General features: G+C 39.9%; 1 protein-coding gene across 5 annotated transcripts in view; it reads left to right on the top strand.

The window, feature by feature from the left end:
- Positions 1-21185, top strand: part of lrba (LPS responsive beige-like anchor protein) — a 307885-nt gene that overhangs the window by 217099 nt on the left and 69601 nt on the right. For all 5 annotated transcript variants that reach the window (XM_041784335.1, XM_041784337.1, XM_041784340.1 and 2 more), the window contains 6 exons: positions 2341-2458; positions 2652-2754; positions 6152-6267; positions 6432-6544; positions 17099-17239; positions 18656-18775. In XM_041784335.1, the coding sequence (XP_041640269.1) occupies positions 2341-2458; positions 2652-2754; positions 6152-6267; positions 6432-6544; positions 17099-17239; positions 18656-18775 (711 nt within the window). The remainder of the gene's footprint in view (positions 1-2340; positions 2459-2651; positions 2755-6151; positions 6268-6431; positions 6545-17098; positions 17240-18655; positions 18776-21185) is intronic.

Genomic DNA, 21185 nt, shown 5'->3' with positions numbered 1-21185 from the left:
GGATGGATGATTGAAGTCTGAACATAAGCACTGGAACCTGAACATGTGGAGGAACATCAGTGCAGCAATCAGCATAGCGTTTTCTGCATCTTCTCCACCCTTTGACCCTACGATTCAATTGCCTTAGGCAGGATCTGGACTCATCGCTTAACATAATGTTCCTCCACATGTTCAGGTTCCACTGACTCTTGTGTGGTGGATGGATGATTGAAGTCTGAACAATTGAGCAATTGAATCGTAGGGTCAAAGGGTGAAGAAGATGCAGAAAATGCTATGCTGATTGCTGCACTGATGGACAAATGTCTTTTGGTGCCTCCTTCTCTGGAAAAACAAGGCTTGTCATCTTAATGTGTGGAGATATTGAGATGAGATTCTGCAACCAGTCTCAATCCCATATTTCTACAGTCGGGGACCGAACTCTGTCATCCCGCAGGACATCGCTTGCATCCACAGAGCAGGGTTTATTAGAAACTACCTCCAGAATTTGGGAGTGGAGAGGATGGAATAACCTGACAGCAGTCCTGACCTTAACCCCATTGAACACTTGTGGGATCAGCTTGGGCTTACTGTTCGTGCCAGAGTGACCAACACAACCATGTTGGCTAACTTGCGACAAATGCTGGTTGTAGAATGGGATGCCATCCCACAGCAGTGTGGGACCAGGCTGGTGACCGGCATGAGGAGGTCACCAGCCAGCCAAAGTTGAATGTTTGCAACAATAGAGGTGTAGATACTGGACTATATTGCTTTTTCCCTTATTATTTAGGATTGCAATCTTTGCATAATAATTTGTACCTTCTCTGAACTATTTCATTTTCGTCTTGGGGTCCTGTGAAGAGTTTTTTTAATACGAAACAGACTGAAATGAGGATAGCTACTTTTTTTATCAGCTATGAAGCCAACTACACTATCAAGATAAGACTTCTTATAACTGTACTGTTTTAAAAAAATATTTTCACAATTTAAACTGATACCATTTGGAAGGTGCCAGAAGAGATGCTTTACAGCACACTGTAAAAACAGTCCTTTTTTCTTTCTTACAGCAAAGATTCTTATGACTTCTGCATGTACAGGAAAATATTAGCTTTATGAAAAGAGGTTCCACTTTATCCACAAGAGGGCCCAAATTACCCAAACTGAAATTTCCTCACAAGAGCTTTAAAACACGATTTTCACAATGATAGATAGGCTTTTTCTCACATTAATTTTAATTAGTGCTGTGCTATCTTCATGATGGGTTCGGCTATAGGTTGCTGTGACTTGCGTTGTCATCCTCAAGCTCCTGATAAGACAGATCGGAGGTTGTTGGATGGGGCACCAGGCAGCTTCTCTGAGCCTCTAATCCACATTTAATTGAACTCCAGAGACTTTGAAGTGAGTTTGCGATGCAGGCAGGTCTTATTCCTCATGGAGACACTGAGGGAGGAGGCTGTCCTCAGCTGGCTGGCAAAGACCTCAGCTGGTCCCCTCTGCTGTCCCCTGCTCTTAATGAGCTGCTTTAACACTAGACCTAGCTTTGGAGATGACATTTGAATATTTTTGATAAATAACAGCCTCTGAACCACGCTGTGACATCCTAAAGCACCCCTTTTACCTTTTCTTCTTTATCCCTGTACGCTGCTTTTCAAAAAACGCTTCTGATACTAGAATCAGGGGTTGAAACAAAAGCCTGTTTAACAAAGCGGTGCTAAGTAGGTTAGCAGCAAATCTAAATGCTGGATTAGTAGGAGTATGAAGCACGAGGGAGGGGTCTGTTGGTTTGTCATGTACTGTGGCAGGCGTCAGAATAAGACACTCCACAATCTCCATAGGGACATATTAAGCTCAGGTCATCAAAAATATAAATCTGAAGCTTGTCTAACATAATATAGATTGACCTTTTCGTCAGTTATCTCACTTTAAATGCAGAAAAGGGTCTAATAAGATGCTTGTGTGGACAAACATCATCAGAAATACATGGGACACCAGGATCGGTTTAAATCTTTCATTTGTTGTCATTTTCTGCTATTCCTAGTCACCTGTGTGCTGTAATATGGATTATCTTTTAGTGAACTGAACATGTCCTCTGCTACGTCTAGCTGAATAGGACCCATTCTCTTCCTAAAGGAATCTCTTTTTCATTGCAGCTGATCAATATAAAACATTAATCGTGCTGCTCAGGCCGCCGTGCCATCGCTGTGTGAAAAATGAACGTGCAAAGCCTTCTGTGTGCTCCTCTTCCCTCTCCTCCCTTTGAATTCCTCTGATTTTTTTTTTAGTCTTTTTCAAGCTTTATTTTTCTTATTCGATTATTCCCAGCTAATTCAAGCCCTTCTCTCTTTTTCCTGTCCTGTTTTCCAGATTCTTGCCTACACAGAGGGACTTCATGGAAAATGGCTGTTCACCGAGATCCGCGCCGTGTTTTCCAGACGTTACCTCCTGCAGAACACGGCTCTGGAAATCTTCATGGCCAACAGAAGTAAGACAACATCTGTTAATGACCTATATGTTTATGTTACTGATGAACATAGGCACATGTTTTTAGGTGTTTTTTTATGGAGCAACTCTGGAGTCGTGCTTGTTAGAAGCCAAGTGGCAGTGTTGTGATTTATTTGAAGCATTATATTGAATATAAATAAAGTGATAACTGGATGTTTGTTTTCTTTCTTTAGCTGCAGTCATGTTCAACTTCCCCGATGCAGCCACAGTCAAGAAGGTGGTCCACAGTCTTCCTCGTGTTGGGGTCGGCACCAACTTTGGTCTTCCACAGACAAGGTTAGAAACTTCAAAACATAATAACTCTTTCCTTACATTATCAGTGGACTCTTAAGTCTGTCTGCTCAAATCCTCCAGGATCACACATGGCATTTGGTAACAGTTCCAGAATTATTTCTTCTACACCTCAGACCTCCGAATCGAACTTCCCCCCTCCCTTTCCTGCTGTCACACACACACAGGGCTTTGGTTGCTGATCTGTCCATCCCTCCCTCTTTTCTCCAGCCCTGCCCAAACATAATTGGCTTCACACAAACATAGCCCACTTCATTTATTTATTTCCATCAGCATGAGGCAAATAGCTGCTTGTAAGCCTGCGGGGCACACCCCCACCTCCTTCTGCTTTCCCCCACATCATGTCTACTCTGTCTCAGGACAGTGCTGAAGCCCAGCCAAGATGCTGGCATATATATTCACTGTGGACAGTCCAGAAAGACAAACTGTATGCAGAATTTTATGGCATGTTTAAACTTCTTAATACATGGTTCCTGCAGATCCTTGAAAAGTCTTTAAAAGCCTTAAGTAGGACATTTTACATTGAAGGCCTTAAAAACTCTTAAAACCCTTACTTTGACAGGTCTTCCTTTACAAAAAGCATTATTCTGCTTTTTAAAATAAAAATGTTTAGAATGGGCTCTGCAGACCTGCTAATATGTGTTATGATGAATATTGCCATAATGCATATTGATAGAGTAGAGGCCTCACATGGGGCAGAAATCATAAAATATAGGAATTTATGGCAAATATTTCTTTGTCCTGTAGCGTTTAAAATTTCATGAATTGTACATTAAATCAGCAAATTCAGCCCTGGTCTGGTGTACTGCGAAATCTCACATGCTTTTTACTTTTGAACATTGGCTGCTCAAAAAGTGGTTTTAGTTTTCTCAGTTCAGGTCTTAAAAAGTCTTAAATTTGATTTTTAAAAGGAACCCTGCAATACAACCAGCTTTTTTTAGATTAAGTAAATGAAATAGTATTACATAGCCCTGCGTTTATGCAAAAAGTCTAAGCCTGACATGCACCTACTAAAAATGCATTCCAGTGCATTACATTACATCTCTTTTCTTCTTTGGAAAAAATAAATAAATAAATAAAGGTGGATAATCAGATGCTGCTGAATATTTATCAGCTACAACTCAAACATAAAGTCCTCATCTTAAGGTGCCCTGGTTTCTTGTATAAAACAAGCAGGAAATGTGACAGAAGGACCAGGAACTGGCACAAAAATTGCACCTCCATGGCATGCAAAGCTAACCTTGCAAAGCAGATGGATACACCTGTTTACGTGTTTCTCATTGGCGAATCCGTCTTGCAAAGCTCCCGTCTGGACCGTTTGGGCCCCGTTAGAAAGTGACAGGACCAATCAGCGTCGAGGGGCAGTACTTTCGGGCGCAGTGGAGTCATGACGCAAGCACGTGGCCTGTGAAGATGTGACAGACAGAATGTTCATCCAATCACCCTCCGAGTTTTTTTTTTTTCAAAGGCTCTGCCCTTTCCCAAATGCTGTCTATGAGTGGTTTACCAGATGGATGTGTAAAACAAATCCATCTGGCATGCCAGGTTAATGCAAAGCAACACTGACACCAATGCATTATTATTAGTGCTTACAGTAGTGTAGGCCACTACAGCATGGTTGTGTGGTAGATTCAATGCAGAATTATAGACAAGCTTAGTTGCTAGCTCAGTTTTATTTGTGTAACCCAGAAATCGGCAAATCAGCTCAAAGAGATCAAAAACTGGTCAAATTTATTTATTTTTTAAATCTTTGTATTACTTATCGACATGGAAACAGAAATTGTCTAGTCGGGTAATTTCCATCAAATAAACTCATCCATGTCTAATATATATATATATATATATATATATATATATATATATAATTTTTTGGGCTTTTTGCATTTTTTAGGACAACTTTAAAGTTACAGGAAATATGGGTAGAGAGAGAAGACAACATGCACCAGCACAGAGACCAGGAATTGATCCGTGACGAGTGCATTAAGGACTACAGTGTCTGTATATGGGTACCTGCTCTACTCACTGAGCTAAACTGGCTCTTTAAACTTTTTTAGTTAGAAAATTCAAATTATTTTTTCATAGCTTATAGGTCCAAGAAGCTAAAGTGTTTGGTGGTTTTAATGGCCAAATTTTAACAACATGATTCAAGCAATGTGATTTAATTTCAGTGAATAAATGAAACAGTAGTAGTGTAATTGTCAACTTATTTTTATTTCCACCGTGGCCTTAATATCTCCTGACGTCCTCAAATTACCATCATAATATAAATTATATAATCTGAAATGTAACATTTTATAAACTCGGCTCAATCTTGTGAAATTTTGTCCTCTTTATTCTGATGGTTGATGTCTGTTGAGATCAATGAAAATTTTTGGAGGTAGCGTGTGTGAGAAGAAGATTTAGGATCTTGAGTAAATATTTTCTTTTCTTTTTTCTCGACCAGGAAACCAAAACGACTCCCTTTAGCAACATTAGGCTAATACAGGTAAAAACGTGAATCCAGTGTGGAAGTAGAGCAGCATTCTTATATACATCAGTAACTCACACAGGAACAGAGGGTAAGAGAAAGTGTGAGTGTTTGGATCATTAATCAGGCTGGTTTGTAGGCCAGAAACAGCATTTGTCTTTGACCTAAGGACAGCCAAACAGGGGAACTTAATGTTCACACACACACACAAACATCCGGTTAATGCAGCTGAGCTGTTTAAACTTTTCTGGTGCGTGTGAACAAATTAATTACTTTCCGGGGTGCCACAATAATAATTACTCTATATTTCTTCATTTAAATTGGTTTTGTCATTATTGGATGTAATTTTGCTCATCAAATATCAAGCACGTTCTGTTTTCTCTTTTGTAATTAGTTAACTTTAAATGCAGTGTAATCCAATTTGACTTTAAAAAAAAGAATAAACAAGAACAGTTTAAGTATGCTAATGCATATTTTTGCTGGATGCATGAAAGCATCAAAATCAATGTGGCTGTTCTGTGCTTCCATGATCAAAGTCATACTTTCACCTTTGAGAGACGTAATGACCATAATCTCACACTCTGACAGTGATTAATTCCATCATTTTCCTTTGTTTTAATTGGATTGGGGGTCATTTGTATTTGTCCCGCTCCATGCATCACGCTCTGGGCTGTGTGTGTGTGCTCACATGCACACAAATATACAACCCAATTTATTGCATATTTGTCTTCTTAATTAGCAAGACTGCAAGTTTAACAGATTTTTCATGAAGTGACATTTGTGTTGCAAAAGTCTAATTAAACCAAAGGCTTTTTTCAAGGCTACAAGCTGCTGTTTTCTGATGGTGTCTCTGCACAACTTCATCCTGTTTTTCCAGGGAAAGAAAATCTTTCTACTCTGTTTTTTATCTTGAAGGCGTATCTCTTTGGCCACACCAAAGCAGCTTTTCAAGGCGTCCAACATGACCCAGCGCTGGCAACGCCGTGAGATATCCAACTTTGAATACCTCATCTTCCTCAACACCATTTCTGGTGAGTTTACCCAACACCACTATTAATGTTATTGCATAAATCAACCAAAAGAGAGAAAAGAAAATGTTTCTTAAAGTATTTTTTGTCTGCTTTTCGGCCCTTACTACCATCATTTTTTTAATACTTTGTCCTGTTTTCTTCTCTAACTTTTTTCAATTCACCAGGTCGAACCTTTAATGACCTAAACCAGTACCCAGTCTTCCCATGGGTTATCACCAACTACGACTCAGAAGAACTGGACCTCACACTGCCCAGCAACTTCAGAGATCTGTCCAAGGTAAGACCATTAAAAGCATCCCAGCACGCTTAATCATCAAAACTATTGTTTCCTCTCAACTGGTAGTTTTCATATTTATCTCAAAGAGAGAGCAAGGTAAAAGTGCATGTTTTCTGTGTGAACATGTTGTTGTCCTAGGCAAGCTCACTAAGCATTGGTGACTGAATGCTGTCTTATTGTTAACTTTCCAAATATTGGTTGTTTGGGTCTCAAATTACTGCAATGGTAGAAATTATACAACGGCTAGTTCTGACCAAGAAATCTGATTGGACAAGATTCATTTTAAGAGTGATGATAAAGGAAGACAATATCACTTACACTTGTTGTAGTATGTAGAAGATCACCTCAGCCAAAAGTTCTACGTACTTTACTTTTGTTATACAGCTGTGTTCATTTTCCGCACAGAACCAATAGTTTCCAGAGTTCCTTTCGTCTCAGGTTTTTAACCAGCGTACAATGCTCTCAGTTGTAAAAAGTTCTACTTTCCTTATAGTGCAGAGCTAGAAATTATCACTTCACTTCTTTCACTAGTCTGTCAATTCAAGAAAGGGCAGGATCTACCAGCTTTGTCAACAACAATGGTGGAGGAGGCACTGGTCACACTCTTCTTTTTGAGGGTAAAGTTTCAAGGTCTGTAACTGCCAGGGATAGACTGATTATCAGCCTGGCTGATATTGATGCCAGTATTTGGCATTTAGCTAATTATTGGTATCAGCATTTTATTTTACAGATAATCAACCAAAGTCAAAGTCAGTGCTAAATTGTTTATTTTCTTCCATTTTTTAAACATGAGGTTTTACTTTTGCCACATTAAGTACATTTTGTCTGTCATAATAAATGAATAGCGATTTCATATATCGGCCCTACTAATAATCAGAATCAATATCGGCCCTTAGTAGCTTTTACAGATGCCAGGACAGGATTCCTTCACATTGTTTTCATGCTTTCTAGTTGACGTGCACTTTAATAAAGGAAAATATTAAGCACATAGAGCTTTTTTAAAACAAAGTTACAGAAAGCAGAGGAAAGCAGAAGTCGACTGTCATAAGGATAAACGCCAGTGTGAGGGCTCTGAAACAGAGTCTGTGGACGCTGCCAATGCAAAATATGGCAGCTGTGGACACAGGCTCTAAATATTAAAAAGAAAAAGTAGCTGGTCTTTGGTAATCATAAACAAATAGTACCAAATGTGCAGTAGAACATGTGGATTTCTTGGCAGCAGTCTTGCTTCAGTTAAATTATGGACTTCTTGGCGGAGTGAAAAAAGGCATTTTTAATTGCTCATTTTGTGTATGATTTTTCTCCCAACCTAATATTTGCATTCTAATTCAATCTAAATTCAGCTGTTTGCTCAGATGCTTGAATTTGCAATTTAGTTCATGCAGCCAATGTAATGAAGTGATAGATCTCCCTAAAATGTATATTAACAGATGATTGGATTTATAAACTGTTGACTTGTGTTAGCTGAGGCAGCTTGCTACTTTGTTACTCCCTTTGTCAGCTTTAGACATTGTTTTTGCCCACATTTCCAAATCCATAATTGAATTCTTTCACGAATGACCTTCTGAAAAACCCCAGGAAGTGAAGTAGTACTCCCTGGTAGCTCCAGGCATCAAGCAATTGGACTTAAAACAATGAGAACTGCCCTAAGATGCTCCCTGGCATATAAATACACACATTTACACAGCTGAAGCTGCTTAAAACACTCTCCCCCATGCTGTAAGTAGACATGTAATTATTTACCTACATGCACTCCCTGTCTTTTCCACTCATACACTGAAAGGAAAAAAAACCTTAAAAAACATCATCCTGAGCTCTCTTTGTTGGACTGAATATCAGTTGTGCGTAATGCACTGCAGTTGTGGGAGGACAGAGGATTAGTTTGAGAGTGAGATGATCGAGTGACTGTTTAGCTGCTGGAACAAAAATGGCTGAATAAATCTAGAATGGAAACATGAGGCATTTTTTTAATGGGTAGGGGATATTTTGGAGGAAATTCTTTTTAGGGTTACACTTGAGGACATTTATTCAGGTCCTGGAGGCATCCCATGTTAATGAAGGGTGAGGGAGAGGTGGAGGAAGTTACCCATATGGACAAAGAATAGACACATTAAAGTCAGGTCATGGGTAAACCAAAGGTAGGGTTGTTTGTTTAAGTGAATCAGATGGGTTTATGTGGGCGTGTTTCTGTAGTTTTGAGGAGACATTGACAAATACACATACAATATTTCCTTTTCTGTCTAAGGTATGATTGATTGGTTTGATTTTGATTAAAGGTTAGGTAGATCAAACCCGGCCTAAGCATGTATACATAATCACATTGTAATACACTTCCAGTTTACAAAAAGCAAGGTCTCTAAGTTAGCTCAATGGAGAACAACAAGGAGAACATACCTGCAATGTAACTGATTTTGTGGCTTGTTTGAGTCAGTTTGGTCAGATACAGCTCCCTAACTGTCCGCTACTGTTAAAAATGATTATTGAGAGGAACAGTCATATCAATTAGATGCATCACCCATGTTAGGCACTTGTGCTTTTGCACATTTATGAGCAACTGTGTTGTGCAAAAGCACACCTCTTCTGTCTGTGCTAGGGCCAAAGAAGTGTACCATACACGATTGTAATACTGAACACTCACACTGGTCAAACTGAACACTGGACTCTCAAGCATGCTTGGGCACTGCATGGATTGCCCACATTATCAGTGCTGCAACTTCACAAGCCCATTTTTCTACATGACCACATCTTCCAAGTATGGATTGAAATCAACTTGGATAATAACATCTAAAATTTAAAGATTTTGTAGAAGTGTCCCAAGCTCACAAGAAAAATCCAAGTAATCAAAGTTTGTGTGAGCTGGTTATGAAGCAGGCTAAAATTAATCCTGGTTCCCCTTCAAGACCAAGATGAAGGCCATTAACATAAAACAGACTTTTCTGAGACTTATTTTGAATGTCAAAAATGGGTGCCAAGGGGGAGGTGTCCAAGACAGTCTGGCTGCAGACTGTAGATCTCAGATGCCCCTTCTTACAGACTGTCCCTGTGAGATGCTGTCTCTGTCAAAATGGAAGTGCTGTGATTTTCCAGTACAAGGAATATCCAGTTTTAGATTAAAAAAAAAACAAAAACAGTTTTATTTACGGTATATATGATGTCTGGCAGCTACATTCATGAAATAACCACATTACAAATGTTACAGACTGAGCAACATTACATAAATAAAACAGAAAAAGTCAGAGATCTAATCCAGGACTAAATTATCTGTAGATCCATTTTAGAAGCAGACACAAGCAGTGGCTCACTTTTGCTTTCTTAGCTTTAGTTAAAGCTAACATTGCTACACTAGCTACATATTAAACGTCACTATGTAAACAAATGTAGCTAAGTTAGCTTTAGCAAACATAGCTAAAGTTAGCATAGCTACATAGATAATGTGGCTATGTGGCTAACATTAGCTTCATAGCTTCGTTAGTATAGTCATCCATGAGCTTCTTGAGCTTTAGCTCTAGCTCTTTTTGCTACTTATCTTATGCATTTTAAGCTAATTGAACTAAGTAAGCTATGTTTGCTTAGCTTGAATGCTTTAATGGAGGACAAGCTTTGTTCCTGTAAGCAGTGAGGTGTCTTAGAGCTACAGTCTGCAGCCAGACCCCCCTTGATGTGTCCGATACAGTGATTAACAGAACATCTTTTTTCTCACATTTTCCAAGATTCCTCATTGATATGTAACTGTTAAAATAAAGCAGAGAAGGTGCCAGCAGTGCTAACAAGGAAAGAAACAACATTATGAACTGTTATGAGTTGTGAATAAAATCAGGGTCATACTGAGGAAAGATACAAAGGAACAAGCTCTGATAGTGTTTTTTTTTTGTTTTTTTTGCTGTGGTTTTACTTTATTGCACAAAATTGGGTGGTTGTAGGTGATACAGTATGTCTATTTTGATCTCCACATAAGCTTTTGTTCCATTTGTCCCTCTGAAAGTCTTGAAGAAAAAGAGGAATAAATTGGTCAGTAGCGAGAAATTCAACTTTAACAGTGGAACTTTCATTTCAGTTACAAATCTTGACTTGTAATTATGTGCAAAGTATGTTTTTCCTGAGCTCCAAGCTTGATATTTGTTTTATTGCTATAACTCTGGAAACAGAGAAAGGGTTGATGAAATCTCTTCACTCTTCTTTCCAATGCAACACAGTAGCCCTACGTATTTTCTACAAACACACAAGCCATCCTCTCACACTTCCACTCTTTCACGGCTCCCTGTCATACAGATTCAAACACCCCAACAGTCAACACCTCGTCCCTGAGGTTCTGCCTAGTCCTGCCTTCACATCCGATCTGCTCCTCTGAGCGTCTGTCCTCTGTTTTTATCCCTCCCAGAGTAGCTCTCCCCGCTGCATGAAGCTGCATAATTCCTCTGTTTATCTGGCTTCATGTTGCCCAGTAGGCTGAAATGTGACAGTTGTACTTGCCCCACAAACACACATAAACACACAAACACACGAGCGTGCAACCCTCCTTCTCTGGTTTCTTTGCTCGTTTCTGTCTCCTGCTCTTCTCCTCTGCACCGCCTCAGTTTGGACAGCTCAGCCCCTGTACTCAGTCAGCCCTTGCAGCCCCGAGGAACAAGTGAATGAAGGACAATGGGTGAAAGGAGGAGAAACAAAAAGACTATCTGAGAGTATAAAAAGGAGAGAGTAGAGAAGAACATAATCATTTGTTGTCGATACACTTCTTCACCTCAGAGCAAAACAGCAGCAGAGTGAAAGAGGAGAGGGGCCAATCTTTATTACATCTGTTTTATTCATGTTGTTGACACGCGTGTGATATCAGTGTATGACCACTGGAGCGTGGCAGACTGCAGTGTCTGGAAAAGGGCAAACAGCACTGCACAGCCCCCCAAATCAACCCCCACCCCCACTGATTCTGCACACGCAATCATTTGTGTTTCTTCTGTTTGCATGTGAATATTTCCTGACCTTCAAGTTGAGTTTTCTCTTTGCCTTTCCTTTTCTGCATCCTTCACCACGTCCTGCTTTGTCTCCTCTTCATTGTTTCGCTTTTCCTTCTTCCTCTGCGTCCACATCTCTCTCATTCCCCCTCTTTCATGTCACGTTGGTGGCTGTCTCTTGTAGAAACAGGTCATCTGAGAAGCCTCCGAGTGACATTGAGAAGCCAAATTGCCATGAACGCCTGTGTGTGCGTGTCACACGCTGTCATCATCCCCAGCACAACAGAGGCCACACAGAATTTATGTCCGCTGCCGCCCGAGCCATTCTGACCCCGGGGACTTTCTTATCATAAACTCTAACCTCAACCTGACATCAAACGCCGACCCCTGAGATAACATTGTAGTCACGATAAGCACACACTCAAAGTGACTGCGAGTGTTGTAACTCTCCCTCTACATCCCACATATTCCTCCACCTAAATGCACTTATTTTGCACATAAACAGCTGTCAGATGATAAGAACTGATGAGTGTGGTCATATACATCCACTAAAGGCAAAAACATTTTTTCTGTCCAGTTCTCAGAAAAGACTCGTTATCCCTCCTATCATGTACTGGGTCCTCTACATTTACATACTAACAGAAATTGTGAGGATTTATTGAGCATTCTCTCTACCTATGCGTTATAACCGACCTCTCACAGCCACATCAGCTAATGGTATATTGATTTCACCATACGCGCCCCATATGTTTATCCCCCAGGCCCTCCACACCATTTTCACTGTTTAAATAGGACATTATACATAAACACTCCACTCAGAAGGCTCTTTTGATTTACGACTCAAAGCCCAAGTGATGCTCAAAATCGTCAGTAAGCCATTAAGCTTCATCACCAGTGACCCATTATTGTTTTAAAATCAAAGTAGAGCTCCATAATGTTCTTATAATAGTTCTCAGGAAAATCCCTGTTGTTCTGTAATGTGGTTTTCATGTGTGTATAAACACACATTTTTTAAATATTTGTCAAAGTCTCCACATTAGGGTAAATGGAGGGCTACTTAGTTTACCTATTGTACCACATACAGGAAGTCTTATGTATAATCTTAAAAATCGTTTTAATGTATCTAGATGTTTCCACATCTGCACCCCTGAATTATTCATTTATTTGTTCAATTTAAAGACAGCTGGTGCAGGTTTAGCTGACCTATCAAAATAAAAGCCCAAAGTCAGGGTGTCTGCAGGGTCTTAAAAAGTATTAAAAGTTAATGAATCAATTTAAGAAAACTAAGTCATTTAAAACGTATTAGCAAATTCTTGAATGCAAGACCACAAGGTCTTATTTTTTCTAAGCTGTTGTATTTTTTTTGATTTGTCAAAGGGGTTGTTGGCTAGTTTTTCTGCTTTTATTTTTACATTTAGTTTTAAGCAGAAGTGAGACGCTAATGGAACTTCACCAGATCCAACGTCAGTCTGCGTGCTTGTTGATGTTCTGGCTCGCTGAACTGTCAGTGCATTCTTCAAACTTGACTGTGTCCCTAGCTAACAAGTTAACTATAATGCTATCTATCCACTCTGCTATAAGGTCAGAGGAGGGCTACAGTGATTGTTGTCCTTCTGGAACTTCGTCTCATCTCTACACCGGATCTCTGGTGCTCAGTCAGAGTGACCATGGAGTTCTTTCTCCTAAATTCCATCATGCTTTTTCAGTCAGTCTCCACTCCGTTGTGGCAACGAAGCAGATAGGCTTCAGTTTTAGTCAATGAAAGTGTTTCCACTGGCTCCACTGCAGTACGTCCCTTCTTTGTTTCTGCAGCAGAGACGCAGCACTTCTATTTTTGCTGTATACCGGGGCCCTGCGCATAAATTCAGCACAGAGTAAATCAAGTGGGGCAGGAAGTTTCTCCAAAACCAAATTAAAATATACAGTTATGTTTCAGAATAAAATACTCTGTGTTGATGCCAGACAAATACCAGATCGTATTTCAATTTTTTACATAGACATGATGTCAAATGTGGCATAGCAGAGCCCACAGTAAACAGGTCAGAGGGACAGAAAGAAGCGCATTTATTTATAAATGGGTTACTAACCCATGGTAGAGGCACAAACATCCACATGGCAGGACAAAACAGAGACAAATCCAAGCAAGCCAACCCTTCTCCTGCTCCTGCAGTTCCAAACAATAGCTTCATGTGTATTTTTTATGTTTTTAAAGCACTTTAGTAGTTTTTTTCTCGAATGGCCAGGCATGATTCTATTATCACTGTGGACCAAGCTGCCCAGTGGTTATGCTCTATGCTGCACTGAAAAAACAGTCAGTGGGTGTTGCATTTAGGGGCACACAGTCACAGCGCAGATGTGTTGGGCTGGAGACAGACCAGTGAAAGTCTGGGATTAGTAACCTCTCTTACTTAGACTCTTCTCCCCTGATTGCTCAGTTTGGCCAGACAGCCAGCTTTCAGAAGAGTCCTGGATATGCCAAACTTCCTCTATTTGAAAATTATGGAAGCCACTGTGCTCTTGCAACAATCCTGTCTCTGAGCTCTGCAGGCAGCTCCTTTGACCTCATGCGTTGGCTTTTGCTCTGATATGTATTGTCAGCTGTGAGGCCTTCTATAAAGAGGTGTGTGCCTTTCTAAATCATGTCCAATCACTTTAATTTACCACAGGTGGACTCAAATCAAAGTGTGGAAACATCTCAGCAATGATCCAGAGAAATGCAAGGCACCTGAGCCAGATTTCCAGTGTTGATACAAAGGGTCTGAATACTTCTGTTAATGTCTTATTTCAGCTTTTTTTTTTCATTTCTGAATGCATTGCATGAACTATCTTCATATGTGTTAAAATTTTATCTTTGCCATTTTCTCTGCAAGTTCAACAAACATTTTGCAGATGAATCCAGTCTCTCAGCCTTGATGACTGATGAATTAAAGAAACATCAGCTTTTCTGCTAACATCAGGCAGCTCATGATACAGACTTCACTTTGTTTATTTGATCATAAACGATGTCAAACATCTTTTCTACATTGTTGTAGTTGGTTTGATTCTGTCTTGTGATATTTCCCCCAAGTAGCTGTAATTGCTCTCTTTCTCCTCTGTTGATGAAGAACTGATTAGAAGTAATCCAAGAGTAATTCTTTGACGTGTACCTCGCCACCACATATTTTGTTCTTTGGCTAACTCTGTTCTCTAATTAAAACTATGAGATTGGTTCATTTATCAGACGCCTCATCAGAGCGCTTTTCTTCGCCGCGACATATTAGGCCAATCTGTGTCGGTGCGGCAGCAGGCTTTCTATCAGCACTCTTTGCTCTGATGTACAGCGCCGTCATTGCCGCTCTGCTGTAGCTACTGTAAGCAGAGAGCGCTAGCCCCACAGTAATTTACAGCAGTAAACAATGTTGGGCTCACACAAACCAACACACACTCAAATACACACAATTCTCCCTCTCTCTCTGTCACTGTGGCACTTTCAGTCTTTTTTTATTTTATATGCCTCCTCTCCCTTTTCTTTTTTTAATGAGCCGGCTGTTATTAGGGCTATAAATCAGACCAATGGGCTTGATGTATAATTCACTCTGTGTACTCACCCACCCCCCAGTGGCCCTGAGGAAGCCCACAGTGTATCACTGTCAGCGCACAGCTACATAGCACTGCAACGCGAGGCGTTTTGCAGCGTAAATATGCACACAGTCTGGAGCAACATGTTGAAAATAACAAAAAATATGCACACACTTAACTGAAAGGCCATCAGTTCTGCAGAAAGCCTTTGTGCTTCGCTCCCACTACACACAAATACATTCTCACGTGCATGCCCCATTACACCCACACAACACAGTAGCCATCGCCCAGATCGATATCAATGCCTGGCCCACGATGAGTCTTGCTGTGACAGGCACCCTATGATATGAAAGAAATCCAATTGATCCACGCCCTACTGGCCCCTCATCCTCAAAAGGCCATCATTCCATTACCATTGATCCGCTGTTTGTGTGATTGTGAGAGGGAGAGAGATGAAGGGGGGTTTGAGGGAATGAAGCACAACCAGCAGAAGTCTCATAAAAATTGAACCAGTCTGAAAGTGATTCCTATAAATGAGTATTTAAATAATAGCCTAGCAGCACAGGGTTATTGGTTTTGTGGAGCGATGGAAAATTGATGCAACTTTACCATTCTTCTAGACTACTAATAGGCCAGGTGACCGGTGTATTAGTTACAGATTAATAAAAGTAGAAATTAAAGGAAGCCACAGCCCTGCTATTGATATTCCTAGTAGGGACTCTTTCATTGCAACACATTAGTTTTCTCTGACAGACTGCAGCTGCAGGGGCTCCGTTTCACAGCCTCTAAAAAGCACTCTGTGGGAGAGGATTGATCTCTGTCTGAAGGGAAACATCATCTAATATTCATTTGAGATTGCACAAAGGTTACCAGCTTCATTTGCCTTTGCAAATGTTATTCAGGTCAGAGTGGTCCCTGGTTGTATTCATGTTATAATTCCCTAATGCGTCCAACATTTCCCTTTGCTTATGCTTGCTTCTGCCTGTCTTATCTTTTTAAGGAATTTGCAGCTTGTTTTTCTTTTATAACATATTATGTTTTATAGGAGTTATGAGCATGACATTGGTATTGACAGATATGAACATTTCTTCTTAAGTTTATGGATTTCTGGCAGGACCAACAGACCTACATCAGCTGAATTCTTTATCTTTGTTCACCCTCACTCGTTAAACTTTTTAGGACTGAAGTTTTAGGTCTGAATTACATTCACAGTGCTGTCATGTCCCATGGATGCCATTTTTGCCCAGTGTCTTTCTTACTGTTGAATCATGAACACTGACCTTAACTGAGTCAAGTGAGGCCTGCAGGTCTTCAGAAGTTGTTCTGGGTTCTTTTGTGACCTCCTGGATGAGTTGATGATGCCCTCTTTGAGTCTTTGTTGGTAGACCAGCCGCTCCTGGGAATGTTCACCACTGTTCCAAGTTTTCTTCATTTGTGGATAATGGCTTTCATTGTGGTTTGTTGGATTCCCAAAGCTTTGGAAATGGCTTTGTAACCTTTCCAGACTAATAGGCATCAATGACTTTGTTTCTGTTCTTGAATTTCTTTAGATGGCACCATGATGTGTTGCTTGTTGTGAACTGTTAGCCTACTTCGCTTTGTCAGAGAAGTTCTGTTTAAGGGATTTCTTGATTAAACATGTCTGGCAGTAATCGGACCTGGGTTTAACTAGTGAAATTCAACTGAGCTTTCCTAAAAATGTGGTTAATCACAAATAATTCACGACTTTGGGGGGAGATTACTTTTTCACATAGGGGCCTGGTAGGTTTTAATGGATTTTTCCCTTATAAATGAAATCATCATTTAAAACTACATTTTGTAGTGATTTAGGTTATCTTGGTCTAACTTAAGAATTATTTTGATGATCTGAAACATTGAAGTGTGTCAAATATGCAAAAAAATAAAAGAGAAAGGGGGGGCAGGGAATACTTTACCACCGCACTGTTTTATTTGTGTTGATACTGGTATCAGCTAAAATCAATTTGGAAATATCTACAACAATCCAATATCATGCATCCCTAATGTTTGCTGTTTACTTCTTCTTCAGCCTATCGGTGCTCTGAACCCCAAGAGAGCAGCATTCTTCTCAGACCGATATGAATCATGGGAGGACGATCAGGTGCCCAAGTTCCACTATGGCACCCACTACTCCACCTCTAGCTTCACCCTGATGTGGCTGCTGCGAATTGTAAGTACTGAATAATGAAAATAAGTCATTTTAAATTTACTTGAAATTTACAGCCTCATACAAGATTGAACGTCTTTGCTTTTATTACAGTGAAATAAAAATCATAAAAACTAATGATATGCATTTGAGTAATTATATTCATATATATGCATACTTGCTGCAATATGATATTCATTATTAACTTATAGACAATGCTGCTCATATGTAAGCCATGATAAGGCCCTAGTCTTTAAATGTATAGTTATGCAAAGCAATAAACATCTTCAGCTTGATTACCAATTAAATTTTTATGTTTCAATTCATTTTCTCTCATAGTTCCATACTGTTATGCATTAATTCTTAACCAGATATCTTTTTCCTAGAAGCACATTCATATGCATCAGCTCGATAGAATATTTGTGTTAAATATTGCATCACATGCCCGTTTCCCCACTTTTGTTGCATATTATTTATTTTGTGCTATCTCACTTCCATGCAAAATTAGAACACAAACTATCAGCTAAATATCTGCTTTGAAGAAATTTTACAATTTATCTAGAATATCCTGTGTTATATGTGAATTGATCTAGCTTTTAAGAGAATCTGCAGTGTGCATTGTGCGCTGGATTGCTCTCTTATGGTACCTTTGTTGAATGGATGCCATCAATCTTTCCATACTGCACTCGAGGGAGAGGAGGGTTACTAAGTTTCTCCAACATGCAGTTTTCTCCTGTTATTGTCCCAGTAGCTCACTGCCTCAGCGAGTCCCTATAGAGTTACCTCATTGATCCCTGCACATCATTAGCTGGCTTATTCTAAAGCCACTTTACCAGAAACCCCCACTTAAATATCAACATCTGAGAGCAACCCAAAACTGTCTCTGCAATAAACATTCAGGAGGTTTTTCTTTGTGTTTCTTGTTTATTTATGAGATTTTACATTTCACTTAATCCCGTTGTGTTGATTTAACTGCACAGAGACACAATGTGGTTAACCTCACTTTCACGTTTTTGAACAAATGAGGCCTATGTCATTCCAGGCTGAACTTAATTAGCCATCTACAGTAGTAGGAGCCCATATTGTGTCCATGTCACTTGGGGGCTGTTGCATCAGAGAGACAGCTATTGATCTGACCTAACAAGATTATACATGATTAGAAATGCATCAGTAGCACCAGTGTATTGGCTTTATGAGCTCACTGGGATTATTGTTTTTATCATTTGCTCATTTTGGATGCTGGTTTCTTAGAGGGTGCGTAAGCAGAGTAGTAGATTTACGTCTAACCTATTGACTTAGTGCTCTGTTAAACTGCAAGCAACAGAGAATTTTACTGCAGGTTTTATTGCACAGCAGTACTTTAACAATGAGAGGAGGTGGTGCTAATTACAATAGGAGCATTCTGAGCTTATATTAAAATATCTTCTTTTCTCATTGCAGGAACCTTTCACCACATTTTTCCTCAACTTCCAAGGTGGAAAGTTTGATCACGCTGACCGCACTTTCTCCTCAGTGTCTCGGGCCTGGAGGAACTGCCAGAGAGACACCTCTGATGTGAAGGTATGGCATACTCTAATTTCAAAATTTCCCAAATGAAATGAGCCTCATCTGAACATAATTGGATGAATTTTTCATCCCAACTCTACCTAGAATTTTTCCTTTCAGTACCTTGGCAAAATCTCCCCATGAAGTAGGGTTGAGCCAATTTGAAAATGCAGCAGGAAATGTTCAGGAAAAGTCGCCACAAGCTGTAAGCGACTAATGTAATCATCAGGCAGTTAACAAAGCTGGTCTATACTCATTTTCTGCTCAAGTAGGCTCTTGACTACTCCTTCACTGACACTGTTCAGACATCCAGTTACATGTAAAACTTTCATTATATTGACAGGTTCTGCTGCTTTATCACCGTTTCAGTGTCCTTTTTATGCCTCCATATCAGCGATAGCCAAGTTTTAAATTACAGTGCTTAACAAATTTATATTATATTTTTAATGCTAAAATATAATTATTATTGTTATCCATGAATTTTCAAATTTACTCATTTACAAAAAACTGAAAAAATAGTAAAGCACGTTATTATTTCTTGATTAATATGTCAAATTATAGTTATTTACTTGCATTCCTGAACAGAAAAATGAGTTTTAGCGGTTGAATGTTATGCTTGATTCATTTCTGACTTCTCAGAGAAGCCCAGTGAGACGGCTCAAATTTGGGTTTAAAAAGGTGAATACAGTTTGAAATTCCTTATTCCTGTTCAAAATGGTAAAATGTCGAGAGCTCACTGAAAATGAAAGAGTCCACATTAAAGCACTTCATGATGCTGGATGGTCTCTGAGACAGGTGGTCTAATAAATTTGTTAAGCACTGTATATTTTTAGGTTGGTCATACATCTTGGCCATGCAATGCCTGCCCACTTTTTCAACGGCTCTGGTTCCAGAAGTAGATGTGCCATTTAAATCCTCTACTGACATTTCTCAAAATCCTTACATCAGCATACACTGTATTGATACAAGTATTTGGCCATACCTGTAAATTGTTGAATACTGGTGTTTCAGTCAGACCTGTTGCTCCAGGTGTATAAAATCAATCACCTAGCCATGCAGTGTCCATTTGCAAACATTTGAGATACACAATGGGTCATTCTGAAGAGCTCGGTGACTTTTCTGGGAATGTAATATCTCAAGAACACTTTGAGGGATTTCTTTGAAACTTTGCACAAATATTGACTGTGGCTCAAAGCTAAACAGATGAGATTTCTGAGATATAAGGTCAAGTTCATTTTGCATCATAGTTGACCCTTGCCAAAAACATTTTGTCACTTTACCACAGAAAGCGCCACAGCCCTCCTTCTTGACCCATTAATGTGCTTTCACTGTCTGGTGGTTGGATACCTCTCAGAGGCATAGAACCAGGCAATAGTTCTACTTCTGTCACACTCTGCCTCCTGAGGACACTCGTCCCTGTCCTTTTAAGAAAGTCTCTCGCTGTGAGGCCCATATCTGAACAAGTAAGACTTGATTATTCTAGAGGCGGTCTGCCTCTTTAAAAATTTCGGGATTGCATGGGTTACAGATATACATACAAAAAGTCTTCTCTTCTTCATTTGAGGTGTTTGACCCATAAGATGGTCAGAAGTTATAAAAGATAAAGGACAGAGCCTTACAGAAGAATAAATCCTCTTCCAGCATCCCTCCACACAAAGAGGACAAGGTTTGAAAGAGTAATGTTCAGTCACTACTAATCATTGTCCCTATGCCATGAAAGCTTCCTGCTCTTCTGATCAAAGCATTAGACTAATCCTCATCTGTCCCAGCCGTCTGTCTCAGATCCAGCCAGCTATAACCTGGACTTGAATCCCTGCCCATTGGGCCCCCAAAAAACTGTGCTGAGCCTTTGGATCTGCCCTGAAACAGCGCAGGTCATTCTCATACTGAGGGCCCTTGAACCCCCCAGTGCACACTTTAACTGCTCTCCTAAAACATTTACGACTACAGTCAGACATTCTCTGTCAAAGCCCGGTTTTGCTTGGTCTCCTGGCGCTGGGTCACTGGATGGGGGAACAGCGCTGGTGTTGGGGGGTTTTGACGCTTGATTGCATTTACCACCAACCCCCCTCACATCTCACTGATAAAACATATGGATTGTGTTACTACGTAGCTGGCTGATGCTTGATTGCGAAAGCCCAATGAGAGACTTCATTTGCTCTATTGGTCTAGACCTGTCAATGTGGATCAAACTGTGAGAGCTCAGCCTCAGATCAAAATAAAGAAGAAATCTGGACCACGTCACTTGGTTTTCTTGTTCTCTTTAAGTTTTTATCATATAATGAATAAAAGCACGTTGACTTTATCCACTTGGACGCACATATTCATGTTCCAGGCAAAGGAGGAATTAGAGAGGAGATGTATCAATTAGGTATGCTAAGTACACCATTTAGCTTTTGCGTTGGAGCCATTGATAGCAGCTTTC

Source organism: Cheilinus undulatus, linkage group 4 (genome assembly GCF_018320785.1).
Source record: "Cheilinus undulatus linkage group 4, ASM1832078v1, whole genome shotgun sequence".
Lineage (NCBI taxonomy): Eukaryota > Metazoa > Chordata > Actinopteri > Labriformes > Labridae > Cheilinus > Cheilinus undulatus.
This window is presented reverse-complemented; position numbering and strand designations above follow the sequence as displayed.